We start from the raw sequence: 16,074 nt of genomic DNA, 5'->3' as shown, positions 1-16,074 counted from the left end.
AGAAGGACGCTCTCCAGGAGGTCGTGGACGGGTCCCCAGGCTTCTACAGTCGACTCTTTCTTGTGAGAAAGGCGTCTGGAGTCTGGAGACCAGTCATCGACCTCTCGACCCTGAACTGGTTTGTCAAGCAGACTCCGTTCAGTATGGAGACGGCAGACACGGTCAGGCTTGTAGTGAGACCACGAGACTTCATGTGCACACTTGATCTTAAGGACGCGTACTTCCAGATCCCAATCCATCCGTCTTCAAGGAAGTACCTGAGATTTTGCCTAGACAACAAGATCTATCAGTTCAAGGTGCTGTGTTTCGGTCTCTCCACAGCTCCTCAGGTGTTCACCAGAGTCTTCACCATCATCTCTTCATGGGCTCACAGGATCGGCATCTGTCTCCTTCGTTATCTGGACGACTGGCTGATCCTGGCAGACTGGAGGCATCCCTTCTTCGCCACCGAGACAAGCTCCTCGAAGTTTGCCAGGATCTGGGGATCGTGGTAAACCTCGAGAAGTCCTCTCTGCAGCCCTCTCAGAGACTGGTATATCTAGGCATGATCATAGACACCAATCTCCACAAAGCCTTCCCATCAGACGAAAGGATAGCAAGGCTGAGGAAGGTTGCGAAACCTTTCCTCAATTGAGAAGAACTCCCAGCCCAATCGTGGCTTCGTCTCCTCGGCCACCTCTCCTCTCTGACCCGTCTCGTTCCCAACAGTCGCCTCAGAATGAGATCCCTTCAGTGGCGACTCAAGTCTCGGTGGAGTCAAGGACTCGATTCCCCGGACATCCTGATCCCCATGGGATCTGCGGAACGAGTGGACCTCGAGTGGTGGGTGGCAGACGAGAACCTACGAAAGGGAGTGGATCTTCTCGTCCCTTCCCCGGATTTGATGCTGTTTTCGGATGCATCAAACAAAGGGTGGGGGCCCCACATTCTGAACCATAGGACCTCAGGCCTGTGGTCAGAATCAGAAAAGTACCTTCACATAAACCTGCTGGAGATGAAGACCGTTTTCCTGGCTCTTCAGAAGTTCCACCAAGTCCTGGCGGGCCACTCCGTAGTGGTGATGAGCGACAACACCACGGTAGTGGCTTACATCAACAAGCAGGGAGGTATCTTTTCGTAACAGCTATCCCATCTTGCAGTAGAGATCCTGAGATGGTCCGAAGTCCACTCTATATCACTTGCGGCTCGCTTCATTCCAGGCAGGAGGAATGTGCTCTCCGACAGTCTGAGCAGAGCGACGCAGATAGTGAGTACCGAGTGGTCTTTGGATCCTCAGATAGCCAACAAAGTCCTGACTTTGTGGGGTTCCCCGACTATGGACTTGTTCGCTACGGCGTTGAACACCAAGCTTCCGCTGTACTGCTCCCCAGTCCCGGACCCCAAGGCCCTCTGGCAAGATGCCTTCCAACAACGGTGGGATAACGTCGACCGGTACGACTTTCCCCCGTTCTGTCTGATGAGGAGGGTCCTCAACAAGACCAGAACATCGGTCAATCTCTCGATGACCTTGATAGCTCCGCTATGGCATCACGCAGAGTGGTTTCCGGACCTTCTGCAGCTCCTCACGGAGATCCCGAGGGAGCTCCCTCCACGTCACGAGCTACTCAAACAACCACACTCCAACATCTTCCACAAAGCCGTAGCTTCGCTTCGACTTCACGCCCGGAGACTATCCAGCATCTCCTCACAGAGAGAGGATTTTTGCAACAGGTTGCGGAAAGGATGTCTGGCCACCTGCGCAGGTCATCCGCAGGAGTCTACCAGGCGAAGTGGCGAGTTTTCTGTTGTTGGTGTCGTGGAAGGGGTATCTCTCCCCTCGATGCCACTTTACCAGCAATAGCGGAGTTCCTTGTGTATCTACGGGAAGAAATGCGCCTTTCAGTCTCGGCAGTGAAAGGCTATCGCTCAGCCTTAAGTCTTGCCTTCAGGCTCAAAGGAATGGACATTTCCTCCTCGCTGGAACTGTCTCTTCTCATACGGAGTTACGAACTTACCTGCCCTCAGTCGGAAGTGAGACCTCCTCCTTGGTATGTGGTTTGAGTCCTCAGGTCTCTTAAGAGGCCTCCCTACGAACCATTACGCCAGGCTTCTGATCGCCACCTTACCTGGAAGACGGTGTTCCTGCTAGCTTTGGCCTCGGCCAAGCGAGTCAGCGAACTGCATGGTCTCTCCTACGACGTCGCCCGTTCAAGGGGATGGGGGGAGGTAACGTTCAGCTTCGTCCCTGAGTTTGTTGCTAAGACTCAGAACCCGGGAGTGCCGGACCCTAGGTTTGACTCCTTCCAGGTTTCGAGTCTTCGTTCTGTAACGGATGACCCAGACCATCTCCTACTGTGCCCAGTCAGGAGTCTGAGGTTGTATCTTAAAAGAACAGCTGCAGTCCGCCCCCAGGTGCGAGCTTTGTTTGTTAGCACCAGGGAAACGAAGAGGAGGGTCACCAGGAATACCATTTCGGCCTGGATCCGCAAGGTGATCCATCTGGCCTTGAGTTCTGACCCTCCTCCATCACGGCGCCCTAGGGCGCATGATGTCAGGAGCGTGGCTACATCCCTGGCCTTCAAGAAGAACTTTTCCGTGACGTAGGTCCTGCAAGCTGGGGTGTGGAAGCGTCAGACCACCGCTACCCGGTTTTAGTCTGTGTGAATGAAAAGATCTGTCTGGCCCTTTTCTTTTCTTCATCCTCTCCTCCCTTGGAGAAAAACAGCATCCTGGGTCCTTTGCACAGCTGACCTCAAACCTCTGCAGGTAAGCCATGCTTCCTTGTGTTCCTAGTATTAAGTTGTAATACTGTCATGTCCCCATACCCTGACGAGGTGGTATTGGGCAAGTCCTAGCCTAGATTTCCATCTAAAGAACTCCCGGTCAACTTCCTAGGACGTGTCACTGCTCACCTTCACACACAACTTACGTAGGCCGCAGCAGCCTCTCAGCTGCCTGCAAGGCGCAGGGGCCCCAACCCTTGAGTTGCTCTATGAACTCGGGTTCGGGGCCCCCGGGCAAGCCAAAGCCAGTATGGCAGGGGACTTACCTCCCTTCCTAAGGGTTAAGTCACCCCATGTAAATAGCATGGTTTGTATTCAGTTACGGAACAAATGACAAATTTGTAGATAATTTGTATTTTTCCTAACGATACAAACATTAGCTATTTACGGTTATGTGCCCGCCAGCTCTGTCCCCCAAGATAAGTCGTACCTTTAAGTAAAGTGAGCTAATCACTCGTGTGTGTGAGGGGGGAGGGGTAGCTAGCGGTGGGGTAGGAAACCCTCGTTAAAACTTTATGGCTCGTCATTCAGCTAAGCCGAAGTAATTACCCCATGTAAATAGCTAAGGTTTGTATCGTTAAGAAAAATAAAAATTATCTACGAATGTGTCATGTTGTTCTGTATTGTTCTCCTGTTTGGTGTTCAGCTGCTGGATCTCAACTTAATTTATTGGACAAAAACTTGCCTCATTAAATTTTTTTTTCTGACCCTGTGTCAGGGCCTCCATTCCTTCCCTAGCGAAGCAGCACCAGCCACCGCCATAGGTGTCTCTTTCGGACAGCGCAGTTCGTATGTTATGGCCTTCCTTGGGGCTCGTGGGTTCCCTGTGCAAGGAATGGTTGCAAGAGGTCTTTCGATTGGGTGTGCCGCGAGAACAGACATCCTCCCCAGGGTTTGATCTCAATCTCCCCCCGCGAGACTCTAGAGGTCCAGTACCAAAGGAGTTTCGTGCGCGCTCAGTTGCCGAGACCTCTCCTCCTGCTGGCCCCGACGTTCACCCTGCTCCAGCAGTGGGCTTGAACAGTTGAGGACAAGTACTCCTTACGAGTGACTTATCAGGGGATCCCGCGATCCTAAGGACTAGCTTTGGATATGTTCCAAGGGCAGTTCATGGAGTTGATCTTTTGGCAGAGTTCGCTCGGCTAGAGGAGTAACAAAGTGAGCAGCCTGTAGGTCCGCCTCCAGGTGTCGAGCGGTCTCCCCTTCCGAGGGAAGACAGCCCTCCACCAGCTCCTGCTCGACAGTTTCCTCACCTGCGAGGAGATATGTCGTCAGGAGCAAAAGGGGTTGATTGTCCCTCCCGCCTGTGGGAGAGACAGCTTTCTCCTGAGTGTTCCCCCCTCCCCGGGCTTACCACGGAAGAGTGTTAGACTTTTTCATGCCCTGCTCCAGTCCATCGAAGCACAGATGGTTGCCTTCTTGTCTTCACCCTTGTTGTCGTGCCCATAGGGTACAGAGGAGCAAGATGTATGCGAGAACAAGCCAGGGGTTTCTATTTCGCAAGAGGTAGAACGTGCTTTGCTGCCGGCACACAAGTGCCCAGCCCTCAGTCCTCCCTCTCCATTAGGGGAGAGACGGATAGCTCGCCTTTCTCCTGCAGGAGATATGGTGAGCAGGAGAGCTCCTCTCCTGGACGCACTCACAAGGGAGCAAGCGTACAAGTCACGTGCAGTGTTGCGAGCCATACTTCCTAGGAGGGTATAGGGAGAGTTCATCTGCTTGAATCAGACAAGTTCGCTATACCTTATGAGCGTGATGCTAATGTTTGCGAGTTATTCGTTTGTGACTTGCAAATGCTTAACTCCTATTCTGGTACTATTCTTGAGCATGATACTTGGGTAGAATATTGCGTTCACAGCAAGTGTGCACAGGTATACACATTGCCGGTTCTGGTGCTAAGGCGAGCTTTACCTTGCTTGTGTGCGATCCTCAGGTATAAGAGTTTGTTCACAGCAAGTGTGCACATGCCACCACGCTATAATAGCTCTCGACTCGCGAACGCTCACACAGGTAGATTAGTTAACTGTAAGAACTGATAGAGCTGTGCTTTTCCAGCTCTCGCCTCGCTGATGCTTAAAAAGAATGGCAAGAGTTAGTCTCCAGATCACCAGGCTCTTAGTAAGTACGACTAACCAAAAGGAAGATCATGAAGAACTGTTTTTTCCTGGATCAGACAGGTGATCGAGAGAGTCATTCCATCAGACCTCTCATCTTCTGATCGACGTCCCCTTGCACACGATGTCGAATGTAAGTACATTCCCTCAGAAATTCTCTGTGATGCAGGCATTGCAAGCTGGCGTGCCAGCATGGAAATGGCCAACGACATTCACTGCCCACTACCTGCAAGACATAATCCACAGGAGCCTAAAAACATTCTCATTAGGCTCTGTTGTGGCTGCTCAAACCATGGTCTAAAACACCTCGAGAACCTTGTGGGACAAGTGGCAGTTGGTCGAGGGCAGATGTTACCCTCGAGTAAGGCTAGGTTGAATTTGTTAGTGACTGGTCACTTCCTATTTCATCCTCCCCCCTCTTGCGGCGCAGTGTCCGAGGAACTCTGTAAGCTGACCTTGCGTAACTGCAGGTGGGTACCATGTGCAACCGGATATATGTATACTGTATATGTTTCTTATGTCCCCGTCCTCCATGTGAGGTGGAGACAGGCAATGTCTAGGTTAAGTGAGGAGCTTATTTCCTACTTTATGCCTGCTTGGTCAAGTTACATTGCTAAATTCTACATCAAACACTGATTGTCCAGACTGTCATCCTATAACGATAATGAGGTGACAGGGTGCCCTCTAAACAGCTAGTGTGAAGCACAGAGCCTCAGTTGGTTTTAGGACTTCCTCCTACCTAGAGGGGTCTTCTACGTAAGGAATGGAAGGTTTGTATGGTGTGCTGGAACAAATGACAAATTTGGAAAAAATTTATATTTTTCATAGTTATACAAGCCTGGAGCTCTTCACACACAATGGTCTCGCAATCACTTACCCGTAGAAGTCGTGCAGAAATTGCAAAAGTGACGGTCAGTCGCGAGTGTTGGTGTGATTGGGTTGGCTAGCCTACCCTGCTACTTCCCTTGTTAACTAGCGGAGGTTAGTTACACCGTAAAAGCTTTAACGGCTAGGTTCAGCTTCGCCAAAATGAATGCTCTTACATAAAGAGCTCCAGGTTTGTATAGCCTGGAAAAATACAAGTTATTTCCAGATATGTCATATTTTCTTCTCTCATTGGGTTATATTCTCTGTTTGAGCATCCTGGTTTTTCAATTAGGGTTGTTGCTAAGCTAGTACAGTATAGTAAATAATAATAATGGTAATAATAGTAATACAGTAATATTATTAGGACGAATACAAATTACTTGAAAAATGTTTGATGTTTAGTTGGACATTCAGATTATGTAATGCAGCACTTTGGTACACCATTGATGAATACTATAAATGTATTGGTAGTTATGGTAATTAAAGTAATAAATGCAAATTGAATAAGAATTTACAGTTATATCAATGTCTGTGTAATTATTAGTTAAATGTTTTTCAGGTGTGTTAAAGCCAAAATGGCTCAGGACAGTGATAGTGAGTATTCTGATATAGAATATACCACTATAGATGAAAAAGAGGCTGCTGAAGATTCAGACTCGGATCTTGAGGTAGGTTGAACTGTTACTTTATGATGTATATATTACTTGATGTAGGTGTTAAATAGTGCAGTTGTTGTGGATAATAGTATTAAAGCAAAGCACATGTGGTTTTTTTTTTATATTTCCCATGGTTATTCAAAATATCTGTTCTTACACAATACAAACCTTGAAAAAGTAGGTGGTAGAGTGCTAATTGATATGATTAAGGATAAAACAGAGGATGCAATCTTAGAAGTGCAGGGTGATTTTAGAAGAGGTAGGGGACCAGAATTTTAGTTAGGCAGCTATGCGAGAGATATTGACCAAAGGTTAAGGTGTATGTTGCATTTATGGATCTGGAGAAAGCTTATGATAGAGTTGATAAGAAAGTGATGTGGAATGTGATGATGATATATGGAATTGGTGGAAGGTTGTTGTAAGCAGTGAAGAGTTTATACATAGGCAGTGAAGTGTGTTAGGATAGGGAATGAAGTGAGTGAGTGGTTTCCAGTGAGAGTGGGAAGAAGAGAGGGATGTGTGATGTTGTCATGGTTGTTCAATTTGTTTGTTGATGGAGTTGTGAGAGAGGTGAATGCTCGAGTACTTGGTTGAGGATTGAAACTGATAGATGAGAGTGATCATGAGTGAGAGGTGAATCAGTTCTTGTTTGCAGATGATATGGTATTGGTTGCAGACTCAGAGGAGAGGCCGATTAGTGACAGAGTATGGGAGTATGTGTGAGAGTAGGAAATTGCGAGTTAATGTGGGAAAGCGTAAGGTTATGAGATGCACGAGAAGGGAGGTTGGTGCTAGGATGAATGTCATGTTGATTGGAGTTACTTTGAGGAAGTAGAGAAGTTTTAAGTCCTTGGGGTCTGCTTTTGCTGCAAATGGTGGAGTGGAATCAGATGTATGTCAGGGAGGGAATGGAGGATGTAAAGTGTTAGGGCCAGTGAAGATAGTGGTAAAGAATAAAGGGTTAGGAATGAATGTAAAGAACTTTGTATGATAAGATTAATGTACCAACTGCAATGTATGGATCGGAGTTGTGGAGAATGAAAGTGACGGAGAGACAGAATTTGAATGTGTTAGAGATCAAGTGTCTGAGGAGTGTGGCTGGTGTATCTCGATTAGATAGGGTTAGGAACGAAGTAGTGAGGGTGAGAACAGGTGTAAGAAATGAATTAGCAGCTATAGTGGAAATGAATGGGTTGAGGTGGTTTGACCATTTAGAGAGACTGGAAAATGGCCATCTGCTAAAGAAGGTGATGATTGCAAGAGTTGATGGTGGAAAATGGCCATCTGCTAAAGAAGGTGATGATTGCAAGAGTTGATGGGAGAAGGCCAAGGTATGGGTGGATGGATGGAGTGAAGAAAGCTCTAGGTGTTAGGAGGTTAGGTGTGAGAGAGGCAAAAGTGCATACTAGAAATAGGAATGAATGGCGCGATTGTGACACAGTTCCGATAGGCTCTGCTGTTCGCAGAGATAGTAGCAGTAGTGGATTCAGCATATGAAGCTTAATTTTTGGTGGATAAGGGGTTGTGAGTGAGCTGTGGCACCCTAGCAGTACCAACCAAACTCGGCTGAATCCCTCTTTAGGCTGGGAGGAGCAAAGAGAAGTAAAGTACCCTTTTGTTCTTTCATTTTATGTTGGCTACCCCCAAAATTTTCATGACAATATGAAGATTATTTCATGTTTTTCCTTCTACTTTTTTCTTTGTCATTTATATACATTAATTTATAGCATATGCCATATTGTTTTGTACTATACAATATATATAATACATTATAAGGAAATTTATTGTTGCCATAATAATACTGAGTCATACTGTTCCTGTCTGTAACAAGAATTATGGAATAGTGAATTTAACAATAAATAGGGTAGTGGCTAAGCCAAATATTAAATTGTTCATTCTGAAAAGAAAACAACGTTAAAGTGATACCCAACTTTAAATTTGTCCAACTGGTCTGACTCATTAGTGTCTAATCCAATAGATCTTTATGTACTAAGTAACCAACACCTTATATCAAGTATTTTGAATAAATACAGTATGGAAATTAAATTTTTCAATATTAAACTTACCCGATGATCATATAGCTGTCAGCTCTGCTGCCCGACAGAAAAACCTACGGGCGGAATACGCCAGCGATCGCTATACAGGTGGGGGTGTACATCAACAGCGCCATCTGTCGAGTAGGTACTCAAGTACTCTATGTCAACACAGAACCAATTTTCTCTCTATGTCGTGCCACCGGCAAGACCTACTGAATACGCTCTTGTTTTCTGGATTGAATTTCACGTTATTTGGTGAAGTATTCATCTCTAGTTATTAGCTATCGCTGTGCAGAAGTTATCTTCAATACTTCCTTGCATTCTTTTTTGGATTTGGATTATTTGTTGACGACTTGGATAGATTTTGAATTCCCCCCTTTGACTAATTCAAGATGTCTGACCCTTCTCAAGTCCCCAAGTACAGGAAATGTAGCGCTAGGGACTGTTCAAGGCGTCTTCCGAAGGCCTCTATCGATCCGCACACCGTTTGTTCCAATTGTAGGGGTAAAGCCTGTCAATTGGAAGATCGATGTGAGGATTGCGCTGGGCTTTCGGAATTCGGGTTTCAAGAATACCTGAAATATGCACGTAGGCTAGAGAAGGATAGGCTCAGGAGGAGTTCGTCTTGCTCTATTGATTTTTCCTCTCCCCATGCCCCTCAACCTATTCCTTCCCCTGTAGTGGTTGCACCCGACCCCCCTGCTAGCTCTCATCAACCTTCAATGGCGGATATGATGCGTGCCATTCAGGCTCTAGGTGAGAGAGTCGAGTCATTGGCTAATGACCGCAATCAACTCATGGCTGATGTCAGAGAGTTGAAAGGTAAAAGTGCAGTGGGAAGTGAAGTGAGTGTCAGTGCAGTGAAAAGTGTCAGTGTTACGCATGAGGGTGCGTCTGTTCGTGCCTGTCGTCCTCCCAGTCCGGGACCTCTTGCAAGCTCCCAAGCCCAGGGGAGAAGCAATGTCGTACGACCAAAGGGTTCGACAGGCTTTAATCAGCGTACAGACGTACCCTCCGTGGTTTCGGACGTATCTTACCGAGATCGTCCCACCCACAAGAAGACGAGTGAGCCCATTTTGTCCTCGTCTGCGGAAGAGGTTTCTAGACAGAAACGATGGACCAAGGTCTCACGGCCTCTTAAGCGTAAGGTCCCTTCCGAGCTAGTCCAACGGCCCAGGTGTAGCCACTGGGTCAGTTCGGACTCGCTGCAGTCCTCCGACGACTGCACACCTCCCAAGAGAGGCAAAGTGGTACCGCAACAGGCAGTAACTCCGTCTGTTGCCGCACCCGCTGTTTTAGACCCTCAGTCTCAACGGACAGTAGCTCCGTCTGTTGCCGCTTTTGTAGACCCTAAGTGGTCTTTACTGCAGTTTATGCAGACTCAGTTAGCTGCGGTTATGCAGGAGTTTCGTGCGGAGAAGGTTGACACTGCTCCCGTTAGCCTACAACCTGCCACGGTTGTGCGCCCAGCTCACGCTGAGGCTGCCTGCTCCCACACTCCGGCTGCGTAGAAGGTTGACGCTGCACCCGTTAACCTACAACCTGCCACGGTTGTGCGCCCAGCAGACGCTGAGGCTGCCTGCTCCCACACTCCGGCTGTGAGAGCTCCTCCACCCATGCGCAGTCGACCCTGCCAGACGCATGCTGACTCCCACAGACGCACGGAGCACTCCGTTGCCGTGCGTGAGCTACCACAACAACAGGAGGGTGGAGTTAGGCTGCCGTGTTTTGACGCGGTGCGTCAGCCTCCGCAACCCACGGTGGTCTCCGCTATCCTTCCACAGTCGGGTGTAGACTCTTTGCGCACCCACTCAGCTTTGGTTGTTGCCAGTTCTCAGACTGACCAACAGTGGCATGATGTTGGGTCCAGTGCAGCCACGCATGCACCCGTGCTGCCGGACTCAGCCGTCCAGCCCACTCCGTTGCCTCTTCCTCCTCAACATTCAGACGATGGTATCTCTGATGATGACGAAGCTGCACATCTTGACGACCAACACTCCGACATCGAAGAACCCAAGACCACGCCTCCCTCCTTAGACTTTAGGAAAGTGCTTGCGCTCTTTAAGGATTTGTATCCAGACCAGTTTGTGTCTGCAGCTCCACGCTCACCTCCCTCTGAGTTCGCTTTAGGCATGCAGTCAGCAGCTCCTGCCTTTACGAAGCTCGTACTCGCTCGCTCGTCCAAGAGAGCTTTAAGGGTACTGGGAGAGTGGTTGCAGTCTAAGAAGCAGTTGGGAAAGACTTCCTTCATGTTTCACCCGGTCAAGCTTGCTTGCAGATCTAGCGTCTGGTATGCCACGGGAGAAGTTCTCGGCTTGGGAGTTCCTGCCTCTGCCCAGGGCGACTTCTCAAGTCTAGTAGACTCTCCCCGCAGGCTGGCTATGAGAGGCTCCAAGATTTGCTGGACCCCTTCGGACATGGACCATCTTATGAAGGGAGTTTTCCGCGCTTTCGAGGTCTTTAACTTCCTGGACTGGTGTTTGGGAGCATTGAGCAGGAAGACCTCCCCTTCGGATAAGGAAACTTCCATGCTCATCATGTCCTGCATGGACAAAGCCATTCGGGATGGTTCTAGTGAGCTTGCGGCTTCTTTCGTGTCTGGGGTACTCAAGAAGCGAGATCACCTTTGCTCCTTCTTATCAGCTGGAGTCACCCCATGTCAAAAGTCGGAGCTGATGTTCGCTCCACTCTCTAAGTGTCTCTTCCCTGAAGAGTTGATCAAGGAGATTGCTGCCTCCTTGATCCAGAAAGACACCCATGACCTGGTGGCGTCATCCGCACGCAAAGTCACACCTTTACCCTCCGTACCTAGACCTAGGATGGACACGCCAGCTTCAAGGTTCATCCCGCCCTTTCGTGGCAGAGCCTCCAGCAGAGGAGGTGCTCGTGCCGGAAGTCAACGTGGGAGCAAAAAGAAGGGTTCCAAGTCCTCTAGAGGCAGAGTCTGACTGCCATCCTCTTCAGACAGCAGTGGGAGCCAGGCTCAAGAACTACTGGCAGGCCTGGGAGAACAGGGGCGCAGACGTACAGTCTGTGAAGTTACTCAGAGAGGGGTACAAGATTCCATTCTTACGCAAGCCCCCTCTAGCAACGACTCCCATCAACCTCTCTCCCAGGTACAGAGACTCTCCCAGGTACAGAGAGGAGGAAAAGAGGCTAGCTTTACAGCAAGAGGTGTCTCTCTTACTTCAAAAGGGAGCGGTAGTCATAGTCCGGGACCATCAATCCCCGGGCTTCTACAACCGCCTCTTCTTAGTGCCGAAGAAGACAGGAGGGTGGAGACCGGTGCTAGACGTCAGTTCTCGAATGTCTTTGTCACAAAGCAGACGTTCACCATGGAGACGACAAAGTCGGTTCTAGCATCGGTCAGGAAGGAAGACTGGATGGTCTCGTTAGACCTAAAGGACGCGTACTTTCACGTCCCCATCCACCCAGATTCCCAACCTTTTCTAAGGTTCGTTTTCGGGAAGGTCGTCTACCAGTTCCAAGCCCTGTGCTTTGGCCTAAGCACGACACCTCTAGTTTTTACCAAACTGATGAGGAATATTGCCAAATTCCTACACTTAGCAAACATCAGAGCCTCCCTCTATTTGGACGACTGGCTTTTAAGAGCTGCGTCAAGTCGTCGCTGTCTGGAGAATCTACAGTGGACTCTAGATCTGACCAAGGAATTGGGTCTCCTGGTCAATATAGAAAAGTCCCAACTCGTCCCATCCCAAACTATAGTTTACCTAGGAATGGAGATTCAGAGTCAAGCTTTTCGGGCTTTTCCGTCGGCCCCCAGAATCAATCAAGCCCAAGAATGCATCCAGTCCATGCTGAAGAAGGACCGGTGTTCTGTCAGACAGTGGATGAGTCTGATAGGGACGCTTTCATCACTGGACCAGTTCATCGCGTTAGGGAGACTCCACCTTCGCCCCCTTCAATTTCACTTAACTGCTCACTGGAGAAAGGACAAGACGCTAGAAGCGGTCTCAGTTCCTGTTTCCGAGAAGATGAAGTCGTCACTGACTTGGTGGAAGAACAACATTCTCCTCAGGGAAGGTCTGCCACTGGCTGTTCAGACCCCCGACCACCTTCTCTTCTCGGACGCATCGGACACGGGCTGGGGTGCGACGTTGGACGGTCGGGAATGCTCGGGCACGTGGAATGCGGTTCAAAGCGAGTTACACATCAACTGCAAGGAGCTACTGGCAGTTCATCTGGCCTTGAGAAGCTTCAAGTCCCTCCTTCTAGGCAAGGTGGTGGAGGTGAACTCCGACAACACCACTGCACTGGCGTACATCTCCAAGCAAGGAGGGACTCATTCGATGAAGTTGTACGAGATCGCAAGGGACCTCCTCACCTGGTCAAGAGATCAAAAAATGTCCCTTGTAACGAGGTTCATTCAAGGCGACATGAATGTCATGGCAGACCGCCTCAGCCGGAAGGGTCAAATCATCCCAACAGAGTGGACCCTTCACAAGAATGTATGCAACAAACTATGGGCATTGTGGGGCCAACCCACCATAGATCTGTTTGCAACCTCGATGACCAAGAGGCTTCCAAATTATTGCTCACCGATTCCGGACCCAGCTGCTGTTCACATAGATGCCTTTCTTCTGGATTGGTCCCATCTAGACCTTTATGCGTTCCCCCCGTTCAAGATTGTCAACAGAGTACTGCAGAAGTTCGCCTCTCACGAAGGGACAAGGTTGACGTTGGTTGCTCCCCTCTGGCCCGCGAGAGAATGGTTCACCGAGGTACTGCAATGGCTAGTAGACGTTCCCAGAACACTTCCTCTAAGAGTGGACCTTCTGCGTCAGCCGCATGTAAAGAAGGTACACCCAAGCCTCCACGCTCTTCGTCTGACTGCCTTCAGACTATCGAAAGACTCTCGAGAGCTAGAGGCTTTTCGAAGGAGGCAGCCAGAGCGATTGCTAGAGCTAGGAGGACATCCACTCTCAAAGTCTACCAGTCGAAGTGGGAAGTCTCCGAAGTTGGTGCAAGTCCAAATCAGTATCCTCAACCAGTACCTCTGTAACTCAGATAGCTGACTTCCTGTTATACCTAAGGAAGGAAAGATCCCTTTCAGCTCCCACGATCAAGGGTTACAGAAGCATGTTGGCAGCAGTCTTCCGTCACAGAGGCTTAGATCTGTCCAACAACAAGGATCTACAAGACCTCCTTAAGTCTTTTGAGACCACGAAGGAGCGTCGGTTGGCCACACCAGGTTGGAACTTAGACGTGGTACTAAGATTCCTTATGTCAGCAAGGTTCGAGCCACTTCAATCAGCCTCTTTTAAAGATCTCACTTAGAAACCTCTTTTTCTCGTCTGCTTAGCAACAGCTAAAAGAGTCAGTGAGATACACGCCTTCAGCAAGAACATTGGATTTACATCTGAAACGGCTACATGTTCCTTACAGCTTGGTTTTTTAGCCAAAAACGAACTTCCTTCTCGTCCTTGGCCGAAATCGTTCGAAATTCCAAGCCTTGCTAGTTTGGTTGGAAATGAACAAGAAAGAGTACTGTGCCCAGTAAGAGCTCTTAAGTACTATTTGAAACGGACTAAGCCATTACGTGGACAATCAGAAGCTTTATGGTGTGCCATTAAGAAACCTTCTTTACCAATGTCGAAGAATGCAGTTTCTTATTATATCAGACTTTTAATTCGAGAAGCTCATTCCCATCTGAATGAGGAGGACCATGCTTTGCTGAAGGTAAGGACACATGAAGTTAGAGCTGTCGCAACTTCAGTGGCCTTCAAACAAAACAGATCTCTGCAGAGTGTAATGGATGCAACCTATTGGAGAAGCAAGTCAGTGTTCGCATCATTTTACCTTAAAGATGTCCAGTCTCTTTACGAGAACTGCTACACCCTGGGACCATTCGTAGCAGCGAGTGCAGTAGTGGGTGAGGGCTCAGCCACTACATTCCCATAATCCCATAACCTTTTTTAATCTTTCTCTTGAAATGCTTTTTATTGTTGTTTTTTGGGTTGTCCGGAAGGCTAAGAAGCCTTTCGCATCCTGGTTGATTTGGCGGGTGGTCAAATTCTTTCTTGAGAAGCGCCTAGATTAGAGGTTGTGATGAGGTCCTTTAGTATGGGTTGCAGCCCTTCATACTTCAGCTCCTAGGAGTCGCTCAGCATCCTGTGAAGATCGCGAGGCTCAGTAAGGAAGACGTACTTAAAAAGGCAGAGTAATTGTTCAAGTCGACTTCCTTACCAGGTACTTATTAATTTTATGTTTGTTATTTTGAATAACTGCTAAAATGAAATACGGAATACTTAGCTCTTAAGGTTAACATATATGCTGGTCTCTACCCACCCCCCTGGGTGTGAATCAGCTATATGATCATCGGGTAAGTTTAATATTGAAAAATGTTATTTTCATTAGTAAAATAAATTTTTGAATATACTTACCCGATGATCATAAATTAAAGGACCCACCCTTCCTCCCCAATAGAGACCCAGTGGACCGAGGAGAAAATTGGTTCTGTGTTGACATAGAGTACTTGAGTACCTACTCGACAGATGGCGCTGTTGATGTACACCCCCACCTGTATAGCGATCGCTGGCGTATTCCGCCCGTAGGTTTTTCTGTCGGGCAGCAGAGCTGACAGCTATATGATCATCGGGTAAGTATATTCAAAAATTTATTTTACTAATGAAAATAACATTTTTTCAATCCTCGAGATTTTCAGTTTATCTATTCATTGGCATTTTTAAAAATGTCTATATGCCAAATAAATATATGATTATGTATATACCTGTATTTAGAATAAACTTTTTGATCCTTCTTTATGAGAGTCATGAATGTTAACTCAATACTGTAGCTGGATCAAACTACTTTTCTGTATTTATTGATAACAATGTTGATAATGTAATGATTTACTCTGTTTCTTAGGTACATTGATTTGTTTTTGTATTTTACAGTATTTGCTTAGTATTTTTTTGTTTTGAAAGTTTTTTTTTTACATATTCATATTTAATATTAAATGAAGATAGGTTCTTAAATACATTATGATAATGTTTAAAGACTTAGAAGCTTCTTATATACAGTATATTATGATAATATTAAAAGACTTATTTTTACAACTTTGTTTCTTATTTCTGTTCAGTCTACAAATGAGTATTCATGAGAAAAATTGTATTTTCCAAACTTGATTTGAAATTTGAGCTATGTAAAATGATTAAGTTTAAAACATGCTGTCTTTAATCTGACAATATTTATATTCAGCAGTACTCTATTATTTTCTTTCGTTATTACAGCTTGAACGTCAGTTTAAGAAAGGCAAGTTACAGCCAGGCCTCGTAGACTTGAGAAAAGGGGAAGATAAAAAAAAGGAATATACAAATAATGTGGTGAGTTGTTTTTTCTGTTGTTGTTTGTTACTTTGTTCTATTCTTTTATGTTCATTATTCCCGATATCCGTGTTATTATGAAGTGTGTAATCGTAAATTGTTCCTACGAAGATACAGACCTTTCTTCGTTTATAATAATGTGTCTTTAGTGGCTCTGGAATGGCCATTGAATCCTTAAGAAGGTAGTTGGCTGATGAAATCTGGTGTGCAAGTGTGAGGCCCTGTCCTCCCTCCTGTCATAGAATAGCCATTTTTTTTCTTTGGCTGTAACTGTAACATACTGTTGCACTGCT

The 16,074-nt window shown here is 47.1% G+C and overlaps 1 protein-coding gene across 2 annotated transcripts in view; it reads left to right on the top strand.

Moving 5' to 3' along the window:
* Nucleotides 1–16,074, top strand: part of LOC137621239 (probable rRNA-processing protein EBP2 homolog) — a 45,749-nt gene that overhangs the window by 18,081 nt on the left and 11,594 nt on the right. For both annotated transcript variants that reach the window (XM_068351636.1, XM_068351637.1), the window contains exons 2-3: nt 6,303–6,411; nt 15,689–15,781. In XM_068351636.1, coding sequence (XP_068207737.1) covers nt 6,319–6,411; nt 15,689–15,781 — 186 coding nt within the window. In that variant the 5' untranslated portion in view covers nt 6,303–6,318. The remainder of the gene's footprint in view (nt 1–6,302; nt 6,412–15,688; nt 15,782–16,074) is intronic.

The sequence above is a fragment of the Palaemon carinicauda genome, chromosome 27 (assembly GCF_036898095.1).
Source record: "Palaemon carinicauda isolate YSFRI2023 chromosome 27, ASM3689809v2, whole genome shotgun sequence".
Taxonomy (NCBI): domain Eukaryota; kingdom Metazoa; phylum Arthropoda; class Malacostraca; order Decapoda; family Palaemonidae; genus Palaemon; species Palaemon carinicauda.
Note: the sequence above shows the minus strand (reverse complement) of the source record. Positions and strands in the feature narration are given on the sequence as shown.